The 20,400-nt window shown below is 38.3% G+C and overlaps 1 protein-coding gene across 2 annotated transcripts in view; it reads left to right on the top strand.

Annotated features, from left to right (window-relative positions):
• Positions 1-374: 374 nt before the first annotated feature.
• Positions 375-20,400, top strand: part of LOC149049115 (uncharacterized) — a 47,746-nt gene continuing 27,720 nt past the window's right edge. The window contains exons 1-13 of one of the 2 annotated variants that reach the window (XR_016184696.1): positions 375-554; positions 4,009-4,253; positions 5,376-5,510; positions 6,193-6,340; positions 6,975-7,167; positions 7,522-7,714; positions 7,853-8,020; positions 9,717-9,935; positions 10,642-10,771; positions 11,071-11,290; positions 11,783-11,939; positions 12,459-12,668; positions 13,644-13,897. Coding sequence is in view for 1 of the 2 variants with exons in the window: in XM_089199348.1 (XP_089055474.1) it covers positions 418-554; positions 4,009-4,253; positions 5,376-5,510; positions 6,193-6,340; positions 6,975-7,167; positions 7,522-7,714; positions 7,853-8,020; positions 9,717-9,935; positions 10,642-10,771; positions 11,071-11,290 (1,788 nt within the window). In the remaining variant the exon portion in view is untranslated. Of the gene's footprint in view, positions 555-4,008; positions 4,254-5,375; positions 5,511-6,192; positions 6,341-6,974; positions 7,168-7,521; positions 7,715-7,852; positions 8,021-9,716; positions 9,936-10,641; positions 10,772-11,070; positions 11,291-11,782; positions 11,940-12,458; positions 12,669-13,643; positions 13,898-20,400 lie in introns of those variants that run through there. The other variant, XM_089199348.1, reaches the window with a different exon arrangement.

The following is a 20,400-nucleotide window of genomic DNA, read 5'->3' as shown; positions in this document are numbered from 1 at the left end:
TGCCAAAAGTCGACAGATTCGAAAGTTTCCGCTTGCTATGATACCGATCTTGGCGAAGCTCTATTCCATGACTTTATGTCTTGCGACGAGGAAAATAGGGATCTTTCGTATTCTCTCTTAATAATCGCAAACCGTGAGTAAGAATACTGTACAGTTATAGAGAAAATAAACGCAATTATTGTATCGAACGAAATTAAATATTCGCAAAAGGGAACAATATGGCTGCTCTAGTCTTTTATACAAACAAAAAGATGTAGACTGATATACTGTTATCTTTTGTTTTATTTCAATTAATTATTTTCGTTAAAATGCTAAATGAGCGTCTTTTAATTAGTAGCGCGCGTATTGACTAGTATTCGATGATGTAATCAATTACCTTTGTCGCGTCATTAACGATCATGGACCATCAAAAAACACATGAAGTGTTTTCCTTGCTGTTTTTGTAAAAGTAAAATGAGAGAGCCACGGCTCAGTCGCTTTCTTCTCCTGGCCGGTTTTTTAACTTTTGCGAATGTGATGGCCTTGGATGTCACTTTGAGTTTTATGGACGCCAGGTAGGTTTTATTCTGAGTTCACGAAATTGACAAAAGTATCCACTATTTTCTGTTATCTTTTCAGCGCTACGCTAATTAAGAGTACGGTGGATAATCATTTCGAAATCCAGAATAACGGTAACTCCGTAGAATAAAAAACGTCTACCTCAGGCGGTGTATAGAAATAGATACCTTTTATTTATCTCTCAGTTAACAAATGCGCTATGATTGGTTTATTTCATTGTCCGGCCCGCTCAATTCAAAAGTTTATTTTGATCGCCAAAATGTCTCTGGAAGAACACTTTGAAACACATTTAAAGGAAAAGTACGCAAATGCACAAAAAGAACAAAACTCAGAAGCAGATATCCCAGACTTTCGAGTTGGATTCTTCGAGATTTTGGAGGAAAACAAGCGACGAATGGAGAAGACGAGCACGACGAAGACAACTCCACTCGAGAACTAGATGATTTCATCGCCGCCGAAAGGTCGTCAAACACAAAAAGAAAAAACTGAAAAAGACGGAATACGAGTGGAAAATGTTTGAAGGGTTTGCAAACAGCAGGCAGATGCTACTCTCGACAAGCAAGTTCTTAAAGATGTCCCCAAGAAAAAAAATTGTCGGCGAGAACGACACAGACAGTATTTCAAGCTTTTAAAAAAGCATACTCCAGTTCTCTTTGTCTTACTCGTCTTTCTCTATTTGCCGCTCGTCTTACTTCAAAAGCCTTGCAAGGCAGGTTCGGCTCCAAAACGACGCCACATCCTTCTTTCTTCGCGTCTACAAACATCGGCTCCATTTCCAACAATGTCTTTAATCTTGTTCAGTCCACCTGGAAGTTTCTGTTAAAACGCCGCAAAACACCAAAAAATTGGATACTACTCGTTGAAAAGATCCACGTGTTGTTTTCGATCGCATTGATAAAATTCATTTATTCATTCATTTGCTACGGACATTGAACAAAGTTAGCCGCTCGCACATTCTACGAAGAAACACGTTGCATTGTGCCTTGTAGATTTCGGACACTTGAAGAAAACTCTCGACAAAAGAGACACTTGCACAACGTTGTATCACAGTTCCTTGCACCGTTCTTTTCATGTAAGTTTTCGGATTAAAAAAAATTAGAGGTGTTTATTACATAGAATAGAAGTGGAAAAGATTTCAATTCAAGCTGGACGGCCATTTATAATTGACGCACGTCAAATCCTAAGTACAAGAGCGTTTTATTGGCTTCCAATAAACATAGGTATGTTATGCATGCAAGAGTTATTTTTCGGGTGGATTAATTGAAACATTGCAAGTAATGTATACATTTTTACAGAAGGAAAGAGTATTAACGCGGAAAAGAACGAAAATGTCGAATTTACTCAAACAAAGCTATTTTGTGGTCGATTGTGTATGTTGTGGGAATAACTGTAACCAAAAATAAACTGTATTGGTGCCACGGATACCTTTTAGTACAAAATACAGACTGCAGAGCGCAGACTGGATACGAAATGTAGACTAGGTACAAAATGTAGACTGCAGAGTGGGTACAAAATGCAGACTGAGAATTTAAAGTGCTTTTTCGTCCGGTATGTGATAACATATTATCTTACAACTGAGCGAGCGCCACGGAATCGCTTTTTCGCAATCAGCCTTCACGATTATTTGCATTATTGTGGAATATTCTTAGCCCGTTTCTAGATTTCCGGCTCCATGTCTCCTACGCGGCCTCTGTTCGTCTCTATACGCAAACCGGCATTTTTAAAATAAATAACCTCTAGTTAGCTGGTGCAAAACGAAGCTTTCCGAGCGAAGCCGCGTATTATTTACTGTACGCCGATCTTGGCATCTTACAAGCTAATAGGAATGTTAGAAAACTGGCACGGTCACCGTGTTATATCGTGCAAAGTTGCAAGCACGATCTTAATATTGCATATCAATCGAACACGATGCCACACGAGGCGAAAAAGCTTCCAGGAGCCAGAAAAAATCGTCCATAGTTAATTTTAATCAGACATTCATCTAGAGATAGCACCAAGCAAACCAAGCCAGAAAAATAAAATCGGCACACTCAACAAATCTTCAATCTTGCAACACAGATTGCCATTAAAGAACTGCTAAAATCAAAATGTCTTACTGATCCAGGGTCGTGTTTAAAGTACATACGAGTGACCACGAGTGACTTTTTTTCATCAAAAATGAGAAAGCATCAGTATATTTGGCTATCATCATAAATACATCTGGACAAGCGATCGTTTGTTTGTTTGTTTTTTGTAAGCGCCAGGCGTACCCCCACCCCCCTCCCCCCGTGTGGGGACTGGAACGAATAATAAAGCTTTGAGTTTAGAGCACATGGAAAATGTCTGAAGTGTGTTTTAAACCGGGACCCTGATAGAATTTCCCACGCCTAGGAATCTCCAATATCTTCATTACGACAAATTATATAATCAGGATTTAACCGAAAGAAAAAAGATTTTAGAGGCTGAAATAAGTAAATGATGTATAATTTCCTTCTTTTCCAAAAGAGAGAAGGGAGAGGTTGTGTAATCTTTCCGAACTTCCAATCTCTGTTTCCACCACTAGACCTTCGTTTTTGTTCACTTTTCCTCTTTGCACTTTTTTAAAATTTATGTTAGTTTAATTTCTTTTTTCGTTTAATTTCCTTTTTTTCTTTCCATACCTTACATCCTTCCTTCTTTTCTTTCTGTTGAAAATCCATCTACGAATAAAGAGGCGGGAGTCCAAACTCCGTAGAAAATATGTATGAAAAAATGAAAACTCCAACATTTCTTAAATTTCCAAGCAAAGGGGTAACAAATTTACGCGAACGAAAACTGAAAATAACAACAGAAAGTCCGCCATCATCCAAGATGATGGCGTCACGCTCGGGCGAGTTCGGGACGAGTAACTACCACAGTGTGTACACCTGATTGAGTGACTTGTTTGCATATCGGAGTCATCATAAAAACTTGTTTCTTTGCTATCAACAAGTTAAAATCGGACAGACATTAATTAGTTGACGCACGATTTTGTCTCTTCGGTGGCTCGGAGGTAGATAGTACTTGCTTATCACTTATACTTGTGTGGTATATTGTAATTATTATTACTATTGGCATTATTTAAACCTTTAGATGACTGGACAATGCAATCCGGGATTAGTTTTTATTCGCTGAGCCTCACTGATAGATGAGTCATTTCATCATGACTAAAACCGGAATTCATTGAATGAGGAGGTTCAATTACTATGATGAAAACCTCGAATTAAAGCAATCAGCTTGGCTAAAAAGCACTCTTTACATGTGTGGTAAAAACAACTGCACTTAGTAGCATCAATTTTTCTTGTTATTCGTTCTATGTCAGGTTATTATGAGCACCTAGCTGACAAACTTTCCTTCATTCATATCCAACAAGCCATCGCCAAATAACTGCGAAGTTCAGTTAGGATAAATAGCATGTCGTTCAATGGCATTTATTGTCACTTTCTCTTGCAGAAGGCTTGGAAAGCCAAAAACAGCTTTATTACCTGAAATGAAACCCACTATTACATTCAAGTGCGAAAAGCCTTTGCCAAAACTCTTTACCGGAGAAGTAGATCTCTTTTCTGTCAGCCTCAAGGAATTAGATCATTGCGATGCTAGGCAGGGATATTGGCTTGGGACTCTAACATGCGGTCATACAAAGAGTTTCAAAACTTCGGAACTTTTGATAAAAGATGTGGAAACTTATCAAATTCTTGGTAAGCGTAAAATAGAACAACTAAACTAGCATTGTGTTATATATACAAATTATTATTGAAAAACATATATATTTTTCAAACAAAGTTTGAAGGCTTTGCGGCGTTTGGTATCACACTATGACTTTGTGATCACCTGACTTTAAGAGCCAATCATATTCTTTTAATTCCACGTTGTCTCGTTAGAATTTTTACTCCAGCTTCCGTAGGAACACCCGAGTCTTAAAATGCAAGCCGTTCCTTTTTTTTCTTCTGGTCGCCAAATCTGCATCGTCCACCCAGGCGTTAGTGGTTCAGAGGCCTTATCTCCCGCCTCCCCTGTCCTCAAAGTAACGCTATTGTTTTCTGTTCAAATGTTTGGTGGGTGGCACAAAGGCCGGGTACATGGAGTTATCAACATAATTTAAAATGGCGTCCGTCGTCGAGCCGTAGGCTAAAATGATTTAGCTGGTTTTTTCTTCTTTTCGCTCCGCCCTTGATCAATACACATCCTTTTAGACCTCAAAAACAAACAGAAAATGTAAACAAGATAACTCAACTAAAAGGAAGAGGGCTGTAAACTCTTAAAATCGACGATGACAACAATCCTAATAACCGATTATTTACATTTTCCGCCGAACCGTACGCTAAAATCATCAAGGTGGTTTTTTTCCTCCTTTTTGTTCCATTCTCGATCAAAATACCTCACAAATAAAGAAAATGGTCAAGTGTCAATAAACAGGCTTCAAAGAATGGAGCTAATTTGTTGCGCCGCGTAAACAATTTTTGTCTCCAAGTTGATTTTCGCGTGGCCGTTTGGCTGCCATTTGGCCATATCTTGCACAAATCTGGCAGCTGATTTACCATGTTTTATAGTTTTACAGATTTCATTGAATTTGGGTTTTCTTTTTGTTACACAATTAACCTGGACCCCTTTCGCTCTCGTTCGACCGTGTGAATCTTATCAGTCAAAATTTTAACACTCGGTTAAATTTAATTATTACCAGGCGCCCAACCACTTAGATCGACATGGAGGACAAAAAACGAGTCATTTTCTTCTGCGTTTTTGTGTTGTGCGGCACTCGGTTGCACTTGAAATATTTTCTGAATTTTTTTGCATTATCTTTTTTACTGTATAACTTTCAGGCATAGCACATAAAAGGGATAAATCACACAGACTAGTTAAAGGTTGCTCTCAGATAAGGACCTACGCATCGCGGCTTTATCTTCATTTCTGCGATCCAGTCATCTTGTCAAATGGAACTAAATGTGTTAAAGAAGGTATGTCTAACCGTTTTTTACACATATATCTACATGATGACAGTTAAATAAAAGAGTAATGCCTCATGCATTCACCTGCGCGATTTTAGGTGTCTGAAGCACGTTTATGACCTGCGGTTTTAAATAATTTTAACTTTATCACATGACCAGTATAGCACAATGGGCGCTTTTACTGCACAACATATATAAGAAAAGTCCCTATTTGAGGGCCGTGATTGCGCGAGCAGGGCCGGAAAAAATCGTAGGACTTAGCGTGCAGCTTTACGAGAAAGATTGCCGGAACATTTTTTTGTTGTAACAAACCTAACATTTCTTTCGATGATTCCAACTCACGTTGAGTTGAATCTCCCACATATTATCAATGGCTCTTTGGAAATGCGCGCAAAGCTATAGGAACCAGCTAGTCAGTTGGTAGATGGGTAAAATCTAAGGAGAAGGGAAAACGGAGAAATGAGGATGATCATATGGAAACTGAATCCACATCGACTGAGTTAGGTAGGGCTGGACGGGAAAATATATCGCCCGAGGTCATGACGTTTGGACTGACCTTAGCGAAGTTCAAGCGTCACAACCGCCAGCCAAATATTTCCCCGTATATCTCTCCCAGTCAATAATTATTAATTCTTGTCGCTCAACATCGTATAACAATGAACTGAGTTCGTATTCATTCATTTGCTTTCAGCTTGTCCAATGTCGTTACATGTCTTTCTTCATGATAGCTGGATGTTCCCTATTTTGGCGTCACTGCCAAAAAAGGACAAGAACCACACTGCCCAACATGCATGGCTCGTCGACACTGCTTCGCCCAGATCATCCAAAAAACCTGGAAGGTATCTACCGATAGCTTGTTTTGTAAGAACTGATTTTGACTCTTAATCAACCAGTTCTCTTGTTAACTCCCAAATAAATTCCTACTAAACGTTTTGAAATTCGAATGTAGATTTAAAGATGAGAAAGTAGGTCAGCATCATCCGTTAGGCGTTTTTCTCTTACCTTCGTAATTACAAACACCAACAAAGGTTTTTCGTCCGGTCTCTGACTTTGGCCAGCTTTTCGGTGGTGTTTAGGTTACGATCCAGACTCCCAATTTGCTGGAATAATTAAACAATCATTATATGCAAACCCAAATATGCCATCAAGCGTAAGTTTTGACGGGGCTAGCAAACTCAACGGTCAACTGTTGAGCATGCGCAAAAGGATCAACTTTGCCCAGCCGCGCACCAATTCCCCACGAAAAATTTGAAACATTTCGTTTTGAGCTTGAAAAGGAAATGTATAACGTACTTGAACTAACCAGCTTGCCCGGCTGTCCGTTCGTTTCTGTGGAAACACCTGATTCTGACAGCCCGAAAGCACGCCCCGCAGCCGTTACAAAGTTCGCACATGCGCAGTCGTTTGACGGCTTCGTGTGCCAGAAAGCCCTCTATGCAATTGACCTTTCAATTGTTATTGTTTGACTGATAGTTTCTGGTGTGCCTCGGGAGATAGCCAGAGAATAGAATTTCTGGTAGCACTGTTTCACCAACCATGTGCGATATCAGCGATTGCTACCCAAGGAGCAGTTACAGAAAGGAGTTGGGTCAGCAGTTATCTCTTCTATGGCAAATTTGACAATGACCCTATTCATCTAGCCACTGATGACAAAGGAAACATCAAGGTGGCTTTCAAAACAAATGTTCTATGTAGTTACTTGAAATTAGTATCCCAATTCAAGGAAAAGAGGGCGCTAAGACCCGTTGTTGACATTGTTTGTAGTGTACATTCAAAAACTGGAGAAATTATAGTCATTCATTTTCGTCATTCTTTTCCTTATCTTTCTATTACATTCATTTATTTTACTTCTTTCATTTTTTTTCCATATAAATCGAAAATACTGTCTACAACTCACTAATGGTAAAATGTTTTAGGTACCTTTTGCTGTAGAGAAATTCAAAGATGGAAAATAAACCATTGATTTACAAGTTAGATCATTTGTTTTCAACAGCACCTTCATGCCGCTTTTTTTTTTCAGGAGTTTAAGGGAAACTCGGACCAGTCCTCTATCGTCCGTCACTGGCTGAAGCATCAGATATATGCTACATATGTTGCTTTATACCCTACATCTTATGTTGGTCGGATGTGTATGAGTATCGAGATATATGGATGCCGCGCTAGCGACATATCCATGTTGACACCGTTTTCATCGAAGCAAAGGCAGCGAGAAGGTAAGACTTATTAAAACTGTTAAGTCAAAAGTATATCAAAGACTTTCAAGATTTTCTCTACCCCTTTTCATTCTCGTGTGTCTCGATGATGGTAAAATTTAATTGACTATTAAAATTTTGCACGTCATTTTTTTGCAGAATTCATTCGCTGTAATCTGACCAAACAGCCTGGCAATTGTAGGGCTTCATCTCCCAGATGGTTTTTTAATAGGAAAACTAAACAATGTGAACCGTTTAGTTATGGTGGATGCAATGGAAACCTCAACAACTTTTTGTCTGAATATGACTGTTGGAAAGGATGTCGAGGTAAATGACATGCCAGGCTGGTAAATGCATTTGTGGTTATTGATCACAACTTGTTGGTATAGTAAAACAAGGTATACGTAAGATCTTATGATTTCACGCGCATTAGAACTTCAGAGCTTCTAAATACCCGATCTCAGGGGGCATATCCAGTAGATTTCGGATAATGAAAAATTTAAGCCCTCAGTTGCTTTGGTAACTGTTACTGCCAATGATTAATACCTTATATAATTAAATTACAAAGACCGGATATTGCATTTCTAGTGTTCTGATTGGTGCAGTCAACTCTGGTTGTCAGCTATGAACCCAGCAAACATTGCTGCACGCGTGCGATTAGTCTAAACGCCACACGTGACCAGATATGCGGTAGCTAAAACTGTCAAATATCAAATTATATACTCCAAGTGATATTCCCCAGTTGCAAACTGTTCGTCCACGACGATGAAAGCCTTCGTTTTGAGTTTGATTCAAGATTAGAGAGCGTTAAGCTGTTGTTACAAAACGAGGGACATGTTAAGAAAGTCGTACCAGAGAACACTGAAAGTAAAGATCCGCGCAACAAACGCTAAGCTGTTCTTAAACAGTTTTTTTCCACGGGTTGCAAAATGTTTGAAGGATAATAAACTCAATAGCACCCATTTGGTGAAAAATATGCTTGTATGTTTGTCCTGAAACAGTATCTCTTCCTAGTATCTTACAGTTATCGTCGAGTTTCGCTCTTGAAAGCTTTTCGCATCTAGGAACAGATAATTTTCGCAGACAAACATCAAATGCATATCAGTTTTCGCGCTCGCTTAATGGTGGCTCCTGTTTATATTTACTGAATCACCAGTTGGGGAAAATGATTCACGTAAGTGTTGCTATCCTGAATTTACTTTTGGCTGGAAGAAAACACTTCTCCCGTGTATTAGAAATAAAGTAAAACAAATATTAGTCGATGTCATCTCGGGAACAAAAGTGTCAAATTCACAAATAAGTTATAACACCATTGAAAGGTACGTATCTCCGGCTGAACTTTCAACTACAAATTTTGCCTTTGACGTGACTGTTTATGGTCTAGAAAAAAGTATAACGCTGTCACAAAAGAAAACATTTTCAGGATGACTTGCAAGTTTTGCCTCGATATTTCCAGGCTCTGTCAGAACCGTTAGTTACAAACGTTCACCCTTGAAGCCTTCTCGAAAAGCCATAATATTGTTTTCTTCCGTTCCTTACCGCAAAGCTTAACATTTGTAAATGTGTGCATCAGGATAAGCAAGAAGTTTTACAAATTGAACCGAATACTTGTCTCAGAAAGTTTGTAAAGTTTGGAGCGAGAAATTGAGTTCAAGATATATTTCAACAAAAGCTGTCCTCGATCCCTTCCCTTGCTCGGTTCAAGTTTAATAAAATTCTTGAGTAAACTGTGCACAACTTCGTCAATTGATGTTTGTGCAACAATTTTATCACCTACATAAAACATAATCTGGTTATAATCGGATTGTCCGTGATTAAGAGATTGAGTCTAGATAGGTTTTGTTTTCTGGGACCGAGATTTAGTGCCTGTTGTCCTCTTTTTGCAGTTTTTTTCTTTTTGAAGAAAAAATGTTGAATTCTTAAGGACACGAGAAACTTCCCGAGATTGATAGGTGTCCGAATGACAAGAGTATCCGTAAGGACAGGCTCGACACTATATTCTTCACTCTCTCAATGTTTCCAGCATTTCTAGATTGCAAGAAAAGGTGTCACGCTCCTTTCTCTCGCTGCGTGAACAACAACAGAAGCGAAGAGGAATGCGAATGCATTCAGGAATGTCCTAAAGTGATGAAAGAAGTTTGTGGCTCAGATAATGTGACGTATGACAACGAATGCCTGTTGAAGAAAGCAGCCTGCGAAAAATTCACTGGAATAAAGATCGTGAAAAAAGGACCCTGTACAGGTATGTAACCAAACTGTTTGGCGTGGCATGTTCAAGGCGTCCTACAGCAGACACGAAAGGAACAACTTGAGTTATAATTCTAAAGACATTTTTAAATGTCTTTAAAAAGGTGAACAAAAGTGACGATAATTTACAGCGAATAAGACAAATTCGAAAAAAAGCTAACATCCATACACTGAATTAAGACTCAATGCTTATTCAGAAAGAGAAGAGAGGAAGAGAAACCCAGTGAGCAAGACATTATTTCATGGCCCTCATACTTTAAAGATGGCTGAACTCCCTGTTCCCGCTGCCACGACAAAAACGACAAATGTTATGTAGCTTGTACTATGTAGATGCTCGATATCATTAGTAGCGGCTGTGCCACTTCTATTATTTATATACCTCTTTCCCGATTATCTCAGTATTATTTTTCCCATTCCACTCGCAGCCTCGCAGCCTTTCCTCATAGATCCCATAAAACCGCTAACTAAACGGGTTATTGTAATTTGACCTCCACTCCCCCCCCCTACGCTCCCCCCTCCTTCAACCTTCTGACATTTTAAATCAAGCAATTTTCTTTAAAAAGATCATATGTATATGATCACTCCTTAGCCCGTTCTAATACGCTAGCGCAGGACCTCCTTGTTGAAAAATTATGTCCTCCTTTCTTACGTCAACTTACACTGTATAACAACTGAGTTCGATCTTATTTACTTCTTAAAAGCATGTATGTCTTCACTGGGATTGGAAAATGGACAAATAAGAGACAAGCAGATCTCGGCATCTTCAGAACTCGACAAGCAGCACGCCGCCAAACAGGGAAGGGTTTCCCTGATCAGCTCTCCTCAAGACAGGTATGACATAGGGTTGAGGTTGGTCCCCTTTTAGGCCATGTCTTAATACATTGTAAATGCTACTTAAGAAATACCGAGAAATCTTGGGAAAATAGATTTTTCCTACTGGGGTTCGAGTCTTTCGGCTCGAGCGGGGTTCAAGCTTGCGAAGGTAAGATCGCAAAAAATGTACTAATGAATTTCATGAGATATTGATATTGGTTCGGGTTAATATAGGGCCTGGTTAATCAGGAATCAAAAGCATTTTGCAGCGAATCCAATATCAAGGAAAGAAATATATGTTGCTGTCTTGCCTCCAGCTCCTGGTGCAGTGCTCCAACTCTCGACATGGGAACACAATATCTACAAGTGGATTTGCTGTCAGTCCATGTTCTGTCAGGGTTTTCTACCCAAGGCGCCGTCACAGAAAAGTTTTGGGTGAGCAGATATCTGGTTCGTTACAGCTTGGATGGTACTGACTGGATATTAATCGACGGAGCAGAAAAAAATTACGAAAAACTTTACGAAGGAAGAAGCAAGGTGACTCTTGGATAATTTTATGTTCAATTATCTAATAGTTAACCTTTCACATCACACTCAAATATAGCCATTGCCACCTACTACAGACACGATTTCATGAGTCCTTTCGTAAGAGAGCCCAAATAACTCCCCACAAAAAATGCTTACAACACATTCTTATGCTTAAATTGAAGAGAAAACTGTTTACTAGAGTCTTGAGGTTAATCTTTGGTTCTTCAGTGATTGTTAAACATTGTCAAGACTTCTCTGTGAAAACGGCGCTGATGTTGCTATTTTTTGCGGGAATTTATTAATACTTCCTACTAAGGATGAAATAGAAAGTGTTGGCGTATAGGAGACATTCAACTGACTACAAGTAGTTAATTGATTCATCAAATAAAATCCTCGTCAAAACAGAAAACTTTAACGATGGAGAAAAAAACCCATTCATTTAAACGTTAGATCATCATCGTGCGACATTGACCAACTGAAGTTCTTTTTCAAATCTAAAAGTAATTTCAGGGAAATACGAACCAGTCCTCTATCGTCCACCACTGGCTGAAGCTTCGTCTCCATACTCGTTTTGTTCGTTTCTCTCCTACCTCTTTTTTCGGTCAGCGGTGCATGCGTGTAGAGCTTTACGGTTGCAAGGAGTCATACACGGATAAAGGTAATATTTCTTACAATTTGTGTGGATGAATTGCTGATAAATGTTTTTGACAGATCAGATTACCATTTGGAATCTTAAATGCAGTCAGTGCCATTGTTTTGGAAATACTCTTGACGGTGATGGAAAGTATGTGTGTTCTTGAGCACCGGTCTCCTCAAAGCAGCAATACTGGCCAATTCTCTCCACCCGAGAATTAGACTTTATCTTTTCCATAAACCTTTGTGGTTTTCAAAGATGGCGAGAATTTGAATTTGCTTGTGTTGACGATTTACATTTTTACAAGCTCCAGCAGTTCCTGCTGCGCTCACTCGTGAGCTATCGAGTTAAACATTCGAAGAAAAATTCCATATCTACGCGCGCCTATGTGTTATTCTCTATATCTGTTCCATAAACCTCTGCAGTGTTCAAAGATGGCGAGAATTTGAATTTGCCTGTGTTGAGGATATACGTTTTTTACAAGCTCCGGCATTTCCCAGATGTTCTAAGTTTAAAAGCTTCTACTACATTGTCACCTCTTAGGCTGCAACAAAAAGTGTTCTTCTCCGTTTTCTCGCTGCGTGAAGCACAAGGGAAACGAAGAAAAATGCGAGTGCATTCAGGAATGTCCTAACGCTGTGAAACAAGTTTGTGCCTCGGATAATGTCACATATGACAACGAGTGTCTGTTGAAAAAAACAGCCTGCGAAAAGGAAGAAGAACTAACTTTGGTGAAAAACGGAACTTGTACAGGTATTTCTTTTTCAAAGAAGCTTTTTGCTATGTCTGAATCATCAGATGCACCTCTGGAGTAAATGTGAACCAAGAAAATATAAAATGTATATTCTCTTGATGTAAACGGTAATCTAATTCATTACTGATTTCACCAACTTTCCTTGTAATCCTCAAAACACATTCAGCTGGTGCGACACAAAAATTATCTTTTTTCACATCAGATGCAAAAGTGTTCACGTTGTAAGTATTCTCTGATGATTCGGCAGACTCACAGTCTGTCCATCACGGGAATTACTTAATTTACTCCTTCCCATGTCCCTGGGTGATAGTTAGTGCCAAGAACACACAAAATTTGATCTATATCTTTGGTTCAGTAAAGGTATTTAGTCCGTAAAGTTTGTGGATCGGATCGAAGAACTTACAAATGTTTTTGTAAACCCAAGAAACGTGCTTGTTAGAAAAACAAACGCATATCATTTGCTTTACATAGTTAATGTGAAGGTTGGTAGATTAGTTCAACTGGACACTTCATTTATCACTCTATGAGTGTCGTTGTCACATCGGGCAATCAGAAGAAAATAAAATAAGTTTAAGAGCCAATCAAAACTCGAGTAAAACCAACCAAACGGCCTAAAGCGCGGGAAAACGTGAGGGACCAAATCGTGATTCGTTGCAGTTTTGCATCTGATTGGTTGAGGGAGTGGCGTTTTCTGGACCAATCGCAGAGCGAAGCGATGCAAAGCCGAAGCAATTTCGGATCATTATTGTCACTTAATGAATATGTTTTAACTATGCTAACAAGCATATTTCTGGCTTGCTCGGCAGGTATCTAAACAAATTATTTTCCAAAAGGTTTTGGCCAGTTTCTGTTCCATTTTAGCAACTGCTATTTCGCCGAGAATACTCCCTGAATGTTTGAGGTTTCTTAAAAATATTTTAGGAAAGGGATGAATTTATAGATCTCACTGCCTTTTTTTCCCTTTCTTTCTTCAGTACAATTTTATGACGTTAATTCTCAAGAGAAGTCGTCTGGTACAATGAAGTCAGTTTACATCTTCACCTTTTTGTCAGGATTACTTTTGTCACTTACGGTGTTGCTAATTGAAAACGTTTATCAGTAATTGTCATACCTAAACCTTTTGTCAGTCAATGTACAACTTACAACTGATATATTTAAACTTGTTCTTTTACTTAAGCGTCATTGCAATCCGGTATAAGCCAAAATAAACTGCTTAAACAAAACCAGCCGCAAGTGTGCTTCCTCTGTAGTGATTTCGACCTATCGATAACATTGTTCTCGACCAAAAGTTCCCCCAGACACCTTTGAAAACTTTAAGAGTTTCTTAAGATTAATTTCCGGCAGTTTGCCTTTCCGATTCCAAGACTTTCAGTAAACGAATTAGAATTAGAGAGAGAAATTATATTCCCGGCCTTTTTCAGTTCAACTGCGTTGAGAGTTTCGTCAATTTCCACTATCAGATTCTCTGAAGTTTCCAGTTTCAATCAATCAATCAATCAATCAATCAATCTTTATTCCTCCTAGGATAAAAAGACATATTTTAAGTTACATCAACTGTTAGGAGTCTAAAAATACATAAGACATACTGTATAAATACATATACAAGACATACCATATAAAACAATAGAAAGATCAAAGATTATATTTAAAGATCATTCTTGATTCTTCACTTGCTAAGATACCGATCTTAGCGAAGCTCTATTCCATGACTTAAAGTTTTGCGACGAGGAAAATAGGGATCTTTCGCGTTCTCTCTTGATAACTCGCAAACCCTTTGTAAGAATGCTGTACGGTTATAAAGAAAATTAATGCAATTATTGTATCGAACGAAATTAAATACTCGCAAAAGGGAACAATATGGCTGCTTGAGTCTTTTATCCAAACAAAAATAAGTGGACTGACATATTGTTATATTTTCTTTTGTTTCAATTAATTATTTTCGTTAAAATGCTAAATGAGCGTCTTTTAATTAGTTGCGCGCGTATTGACTAGTATTCGATGATGTAATTAATTACCTTTGTTGCGTCATGGACCATCAAAAAACACATGAAAAACACATGAAAAACACATAAAATGTTTTCTTTGCTGTTTTTGTAAAGTGAAATGAGCGAGCCACGGCTCAGTCCCTTTCTTCTCCTGGCCAGTTTCTGAACTTTTGCGAATGTGATGGCCTCGGATGTCACATTGAGGTTTATGGACACCAGGTAGGTTCTGAGTTAACAAACTTGACAAAAGTGTCCACTGTTTTCTGTTACCATTTCAGCACTATGTGAATTTAGAGTACGGCGGATTAACATTTCGAAATCCAGAATGATGGTAACTCCGCAAAATAATAAACGTATACCTCAGATACCTCTTATTTTATCTCTCAGTTAGCACATGCGCTATGATTGGTCTATTTCATTGTCCGGCCCGCTCAATTCAAAAGTTTGTTTTGATGGCCAAAATGTCACTGGAAGAAAATTTTGAAACACATTTAAAGGAAAAGTACGAACGAACAAAAAGAACAAAACTCAGAAGCAGATATCCCAGACTTTCGAGTTGGTTTCTTCGAGATTTTGGAGGAAAACAAGCGACGAATGGAGAAGACGAGCACGACGAAGACAACTCGACTCGAGAGCTGGATGATGTCATCGCCGCCGAAAGGTCGTCTAACACAAAAAGAAAAAAACGAAAAAGACGAAATGCGAGTGGAAAACGTTTGAAGGGTTTGCGGATAGCAGGCAGATGGATATTTTAATGAATGAACGCACCCGCTGCTGCTCTCGAAAAGCTCCTTGGCAGTTCTTGAAGATGCCCCCAAGCAAAATGTTGGCGAGTACGAACCAGACAGTATTTCAAGCTTTTGAAAAAGCATACTCCAGTTCTATTCGTCTTGCTCGTCTTTCTCTATGTGTGCAGTCCTCCAAAAGCCTTGCAAAGTAGGTTCGACTCCAAAACGATGCCACATCCTTCTTTCTTCGCGTCTACAAACATCGGCTACATTTCCAACAGTGTCTTTAATCTTGTTCAGTCCTCCTGGAAGTTTCCATTAAAACTTTGCAAAACACCAAAAAATTGTATACTACTCGTTGAAAAGATGCTGGTGTTGTTTTCGATCGCATTGTTAAAATTCATTTATTCATTCATTCATTTGCTGTGGACATTGAACAAAGTTAGCCGTTCGCACATTCTACGAAGGAATACGTTGCATTGTGCCTTGTAACTCTCGACAAAAGAGATACTTGCACGACGTTGTATCACAGTTCCTTGCAGAAAACCTTCGCTTACTTGAACCGTTCTTTTCATGTAAGTTTGCGGATTAAAAAAGAACTAATATGTTTATAACATCTCTTGGTTCAAAGAGAGGGAGAAAATATTTCAATTCAAGCAGAACGGCCATTTATAATTGACGCACGCCAAATCCTAAGTACAAGAGCGTTTTATTGGCTTCCAATAAATATAGGCATGCTATGCGTGCAAGAGTTATTTTTCCACGGATGGGTGGATTAACTGAAACATTGCAAGTGATGTATACATTTTTACAAAAGGAAAGACTATTAACGCGGAAAAGAACGAAAATGTCGAATTTACTCACACACAGGTATTTTGTGGTCGATTTTGAAAATTGTGCGAATAACTGTAACCAAAAATAAACTGTATTGGTGCCACGGATACCTGTTGGTAGAAAATACAGACTGCAGAGTGCAGACCAGATACATAATGTAGACTAGGTACAAAATGTAGACTGCAGACTGCAGAGTGGGTAAAAAATGCAGACTGAGAATTTAAGGTGTTTTGTCGTCTGATATGTGGTAACATGTTGTCTTACAAGTGACCGAGCGTCACGGAATCGCTTTTCCGCGATCAGCTTTCACGATTATTTTCACTATTGTGGAATATTCCTGGCCTGTTTCTCGATAAAAATCGTTCTGTCTGTACAGATTTTACAAACTTAATAAAAGTAGATGTAGATGTAAATGAGATATCACAATTAAGTATTCAATAAGCGCAATATTCGAGAAATAGTTGACTGCTTTGCATGTTGTCCGTATTATCATCTTTTTAAGCGGTATGTGTTTATTTTGTAGACAAAAATGTGGACCAAGACAAAAACTGTTCCTTCGATTTGACATATTTTCAACGTTATAGATCACATCACATCAACTTACCGACGTAAATCATTCATTCCAGGTAACGGAATCAAACAAACATGCTAACGATAGAAACGACTCCATAAGATCACTTCCTCCAGGCATCGAAAACATTTCCATTCGTCCAGCGTTCTCAAAATTACCCTCGAAACAGCCAAACAATTTCCATCAACAGTCAATAATGACACAAATCCACTTTGCAACACACTTGCAACTGTTCAAACTTACAACATCGAAAGACCCGATCAAAGAGTAACGCGTCACAATGTTTACCATGTAATTGACTGCAACCAAACGACCAAAGAAGAAAACTCAGTCATCTTTCGCAGAAAAATCGTTGTACAATAAAAACACCTCTTAACATTGGATACCAATCAAACACGATGTCACAATGGGCGACAAAGCTTCCTAGGAGCCACACAAAATCGTCCATAGTTAATTTTAAGCAGACATTCATCGAGAGATAGCACCGAGCAAACCAGTCCAGAAAAATATAATCGGCTCACTCAACAAATCATGAATTTTGCAACACAGCTTGCCGTTAAAGAACTGCTCAAATCAAAATGTTTGGTGCAATTCATCAACACCTCAAGCAATATTTTAATCAAAGTTTTTCCACTCACTCTCGTCGTGAAGGAACAATAAAGCATGATATACTATCCACTATTTTCTTTCGCATAACTATCCACCATTTTCACGACTATAGGTAATCTGATGTCTTTCATCTGTCCATTAGTGTTGCATTTCTCATAAAGCGCGGTAAAATGCATGTTAAAAACATAGAAAAGTCAACATTTCTCATTCTAAATGATGATTCCAATTTACGAACCGCTCTCTCCGAAACCCGCGTTAATTTGTTGAAATTTGAACACCTCTCAAACCAAAGAAAAAAAACGACACTCTGATTGGTGCGAGATACATACCCCAATGCGGCGATCTGATTGATGCAAAAAAACATACCCTAAACGATCTGATTAGTGCGAGCAACATACCACTCTATACGCTAACGTAGAGTTATTATTTCATTTTTCTTAAATTATCTCAAAAACAGGACTTTGAGTCGTCAAAAGCTCAAAATATTCGTTTAATATCCATATTTAAAAATAATGCAAACTTTCTTTTGTCAGAAAAGCACAAAATTATCTTGTCCACTAAAGTCTTACTGATCCAGGGTCATGATAAAGTATACACGAGTGACCACAAGTGACTTTTTGTGATCAAAAATGAGAAAGCATCAGTATGTTTGGTAAACATAATTACACATTCATTACGTCACATTATATAATCATGATTTAACGGAAAAAAAATTTCATAAGCTTAAATAAGTTAATGATGTATAATTTCCTTTTCTAAAACAGAGAAGGGAGAAGTTGTGTAATCTTTCTGAACTTCCAATCCCTGTCTCCACCACTGGAACTTTTTTTGCCCACTTTTCCTCTTTGCACTTTTTTTAAAATTTATTTCAGTTTAATTTCTCTTTTCGTTTAAGTCACTATTTCTTTCCATACCTTATATCCTTCCTTCCTTCCTTCATTTCTTTTAAAAATCTATTACGAATGAAGAGGCTGGAGTCCAAACTCCGTAAAAAATATGTGTTTAATTTGTTAAATAAACCACAACGTTTGGCTGAAATAAAAACTCCGAAATTTCTTACATTTCTAAGCAAAAATGTAACAAATTTAAAATAAACTGAAAATAACAAAAAAACGCAAAAAAAACTACTTGAAATTTAAAAACGAAAGAGATTTTCTATACTTTCTTTCACTCTGGAGAAGATACGAGAAGTAGAAAAGTAGAAAACGGAATTCTCGAGAAAGCTGACAGTGGCGAAACATAACATTGAGAAATATTTTTTGGCAGCGAAGTCCCTATCCGGGACCTACCCTTTGGAAAAGAAGAAAACGATACATTGTTGGCATATTTCAGCCTCCGAAAATGTTTATTACATAAGATTATAAACAATCATTGGATGAGGATTTTGCGATATCTAGGATAATCAAGGTCGAGGCTTACCGAGACCTTAATTATTCTGAATATTACAAAAACCGAAGCTAATAATTGTTTTATTATACATTTAACGAATAAAAAGGCTGCTCCAGAAGTCAGGATTTTGCTTCTTCACTGACGGCAAGCAACAAAAGATGCGTGAACTTGGCATGATTACCTTTAGAAATCATGCGCCGCGGTCATACATGGCATGATTACCCGTAACTTAAGTGTCCTCTTCATGATTATTGTGTAATCTGCATCTAGAGGACGTCCCAGCCGCTGATTTCGAAAATTTACTCCACGCTTTCGTCCAATCAGTAAAGAGGATAGTGACTTGAATGTATTATAGGTAATTTAGTGAATTTAATTTTTAAAGAATTTAAATTTTAGTGAATTTTTTGGTAATTTAGGTAATTCGTCAAAGGGTTAGTTCTTCATCTATCGCTCTGACGAAGGGCTGACGCTCGAAACGTCAGCTTTTTTACCCTTTACGGTGGCCACTTTACGTTTTCAACTCAGTTGTTAACACTAACTTACCTGCTATACTCTCCCACCGACGCAGCACCACAGTTTATTTAGAAACTTACTCCCTTTATTGAATGTATTATAATTGAGTTTCTCAATCAGCCAATGAACTTCAACTGTTTCCCACAGATTTTGTTTTACATCAGATCGTAAACAATCAAAGCGATTCCCATCAAAGCAATTCAATGGGTTTGTGCTTCAACTAAAGGGTTTTCCTTGTTTACTCGAAAACTGGCTTTTAAAGCAACAATGGTCAGTATAAACTGTAACAAGCCTGGCCATCGTTTAAACGCGGTTACTATTCCAAGATGATGGTGTCACGCTCGGGCGAGTTCGGGACGAGTAACTACCACAATGTCTACACCTGAATGAGTGGCTTATTTGTATATCGGAGTCCTCATAAAAACTTGTTTCTACGCTTTGCTCTCCACAAGTTAAAAACGGACAGAAATCATATTGTTGACACGCGATTTTGTCTCTTCAGTTGCTAGGAGGTGGATAATACTTGTTAATCGCTTATACCTGTGTGGTATATTGTAATCATTATTACTATTGGCATTATTTAAACCTTTAGATGATTGGACGATGCAATCCGGGATCAGTTTTAACTAGCTGAGCCTCACTGGTAGATGAGTCATTACATCGTGACTAAAACCGGAATTTACTGAATGAGGAGGTTAAATTACTTCGATGATAACCTCGGATTTTACCAATCAGCTTGGCTGAAAAGCACTATTTACATGTGTGGTAAAAAAAAACTGCACTTATATCATCAATTTTTCTCTGCGGTATTTGTTCTACGTCAGGTCATATTACCATCTAGTTGACAAACTTTCCTTCATTCATATCCAACAAGTCATCGCCAAATAACTGCGACGGTCAGTTGGGATGAATTGCATGTCGTTCAATGGTATTTATTGTCACTTTCCCTTGCAGTAAGCTCGGAGACCCAAAAGCAGCTTTATTACCTGGGATGAAACCCGCTATTACATTCAAGTGCGAAAAGCCTTTGCCTAAAATCTTTACCGGAGAAGTAGATCTCTACACTGTCGACTTCTTGGGATTGGATTATTGCGATGCTAGG

This window comes from Pocillopora damicornis, chromosome 3, assembly GCF_964200805.1.
Source record: "Pocillopora damicornis chromosome 3, jaPocDami1.2, whole genome shotgun sequence".
In the NCBI taxonomy this organism is placed as follows: domain Eukaryota; kingdom Metazoa; phylum Cnidaria; class Anthozoa; order Scleractinia; family Pocilloporidae; genus Pocillopora; species Pocillopora damicornis.
The sequence above is the reverse complement of the archived record's forward strand: the minus strand, read 5'-3'. Positions and strand labels throughout refer to the sequence as shown.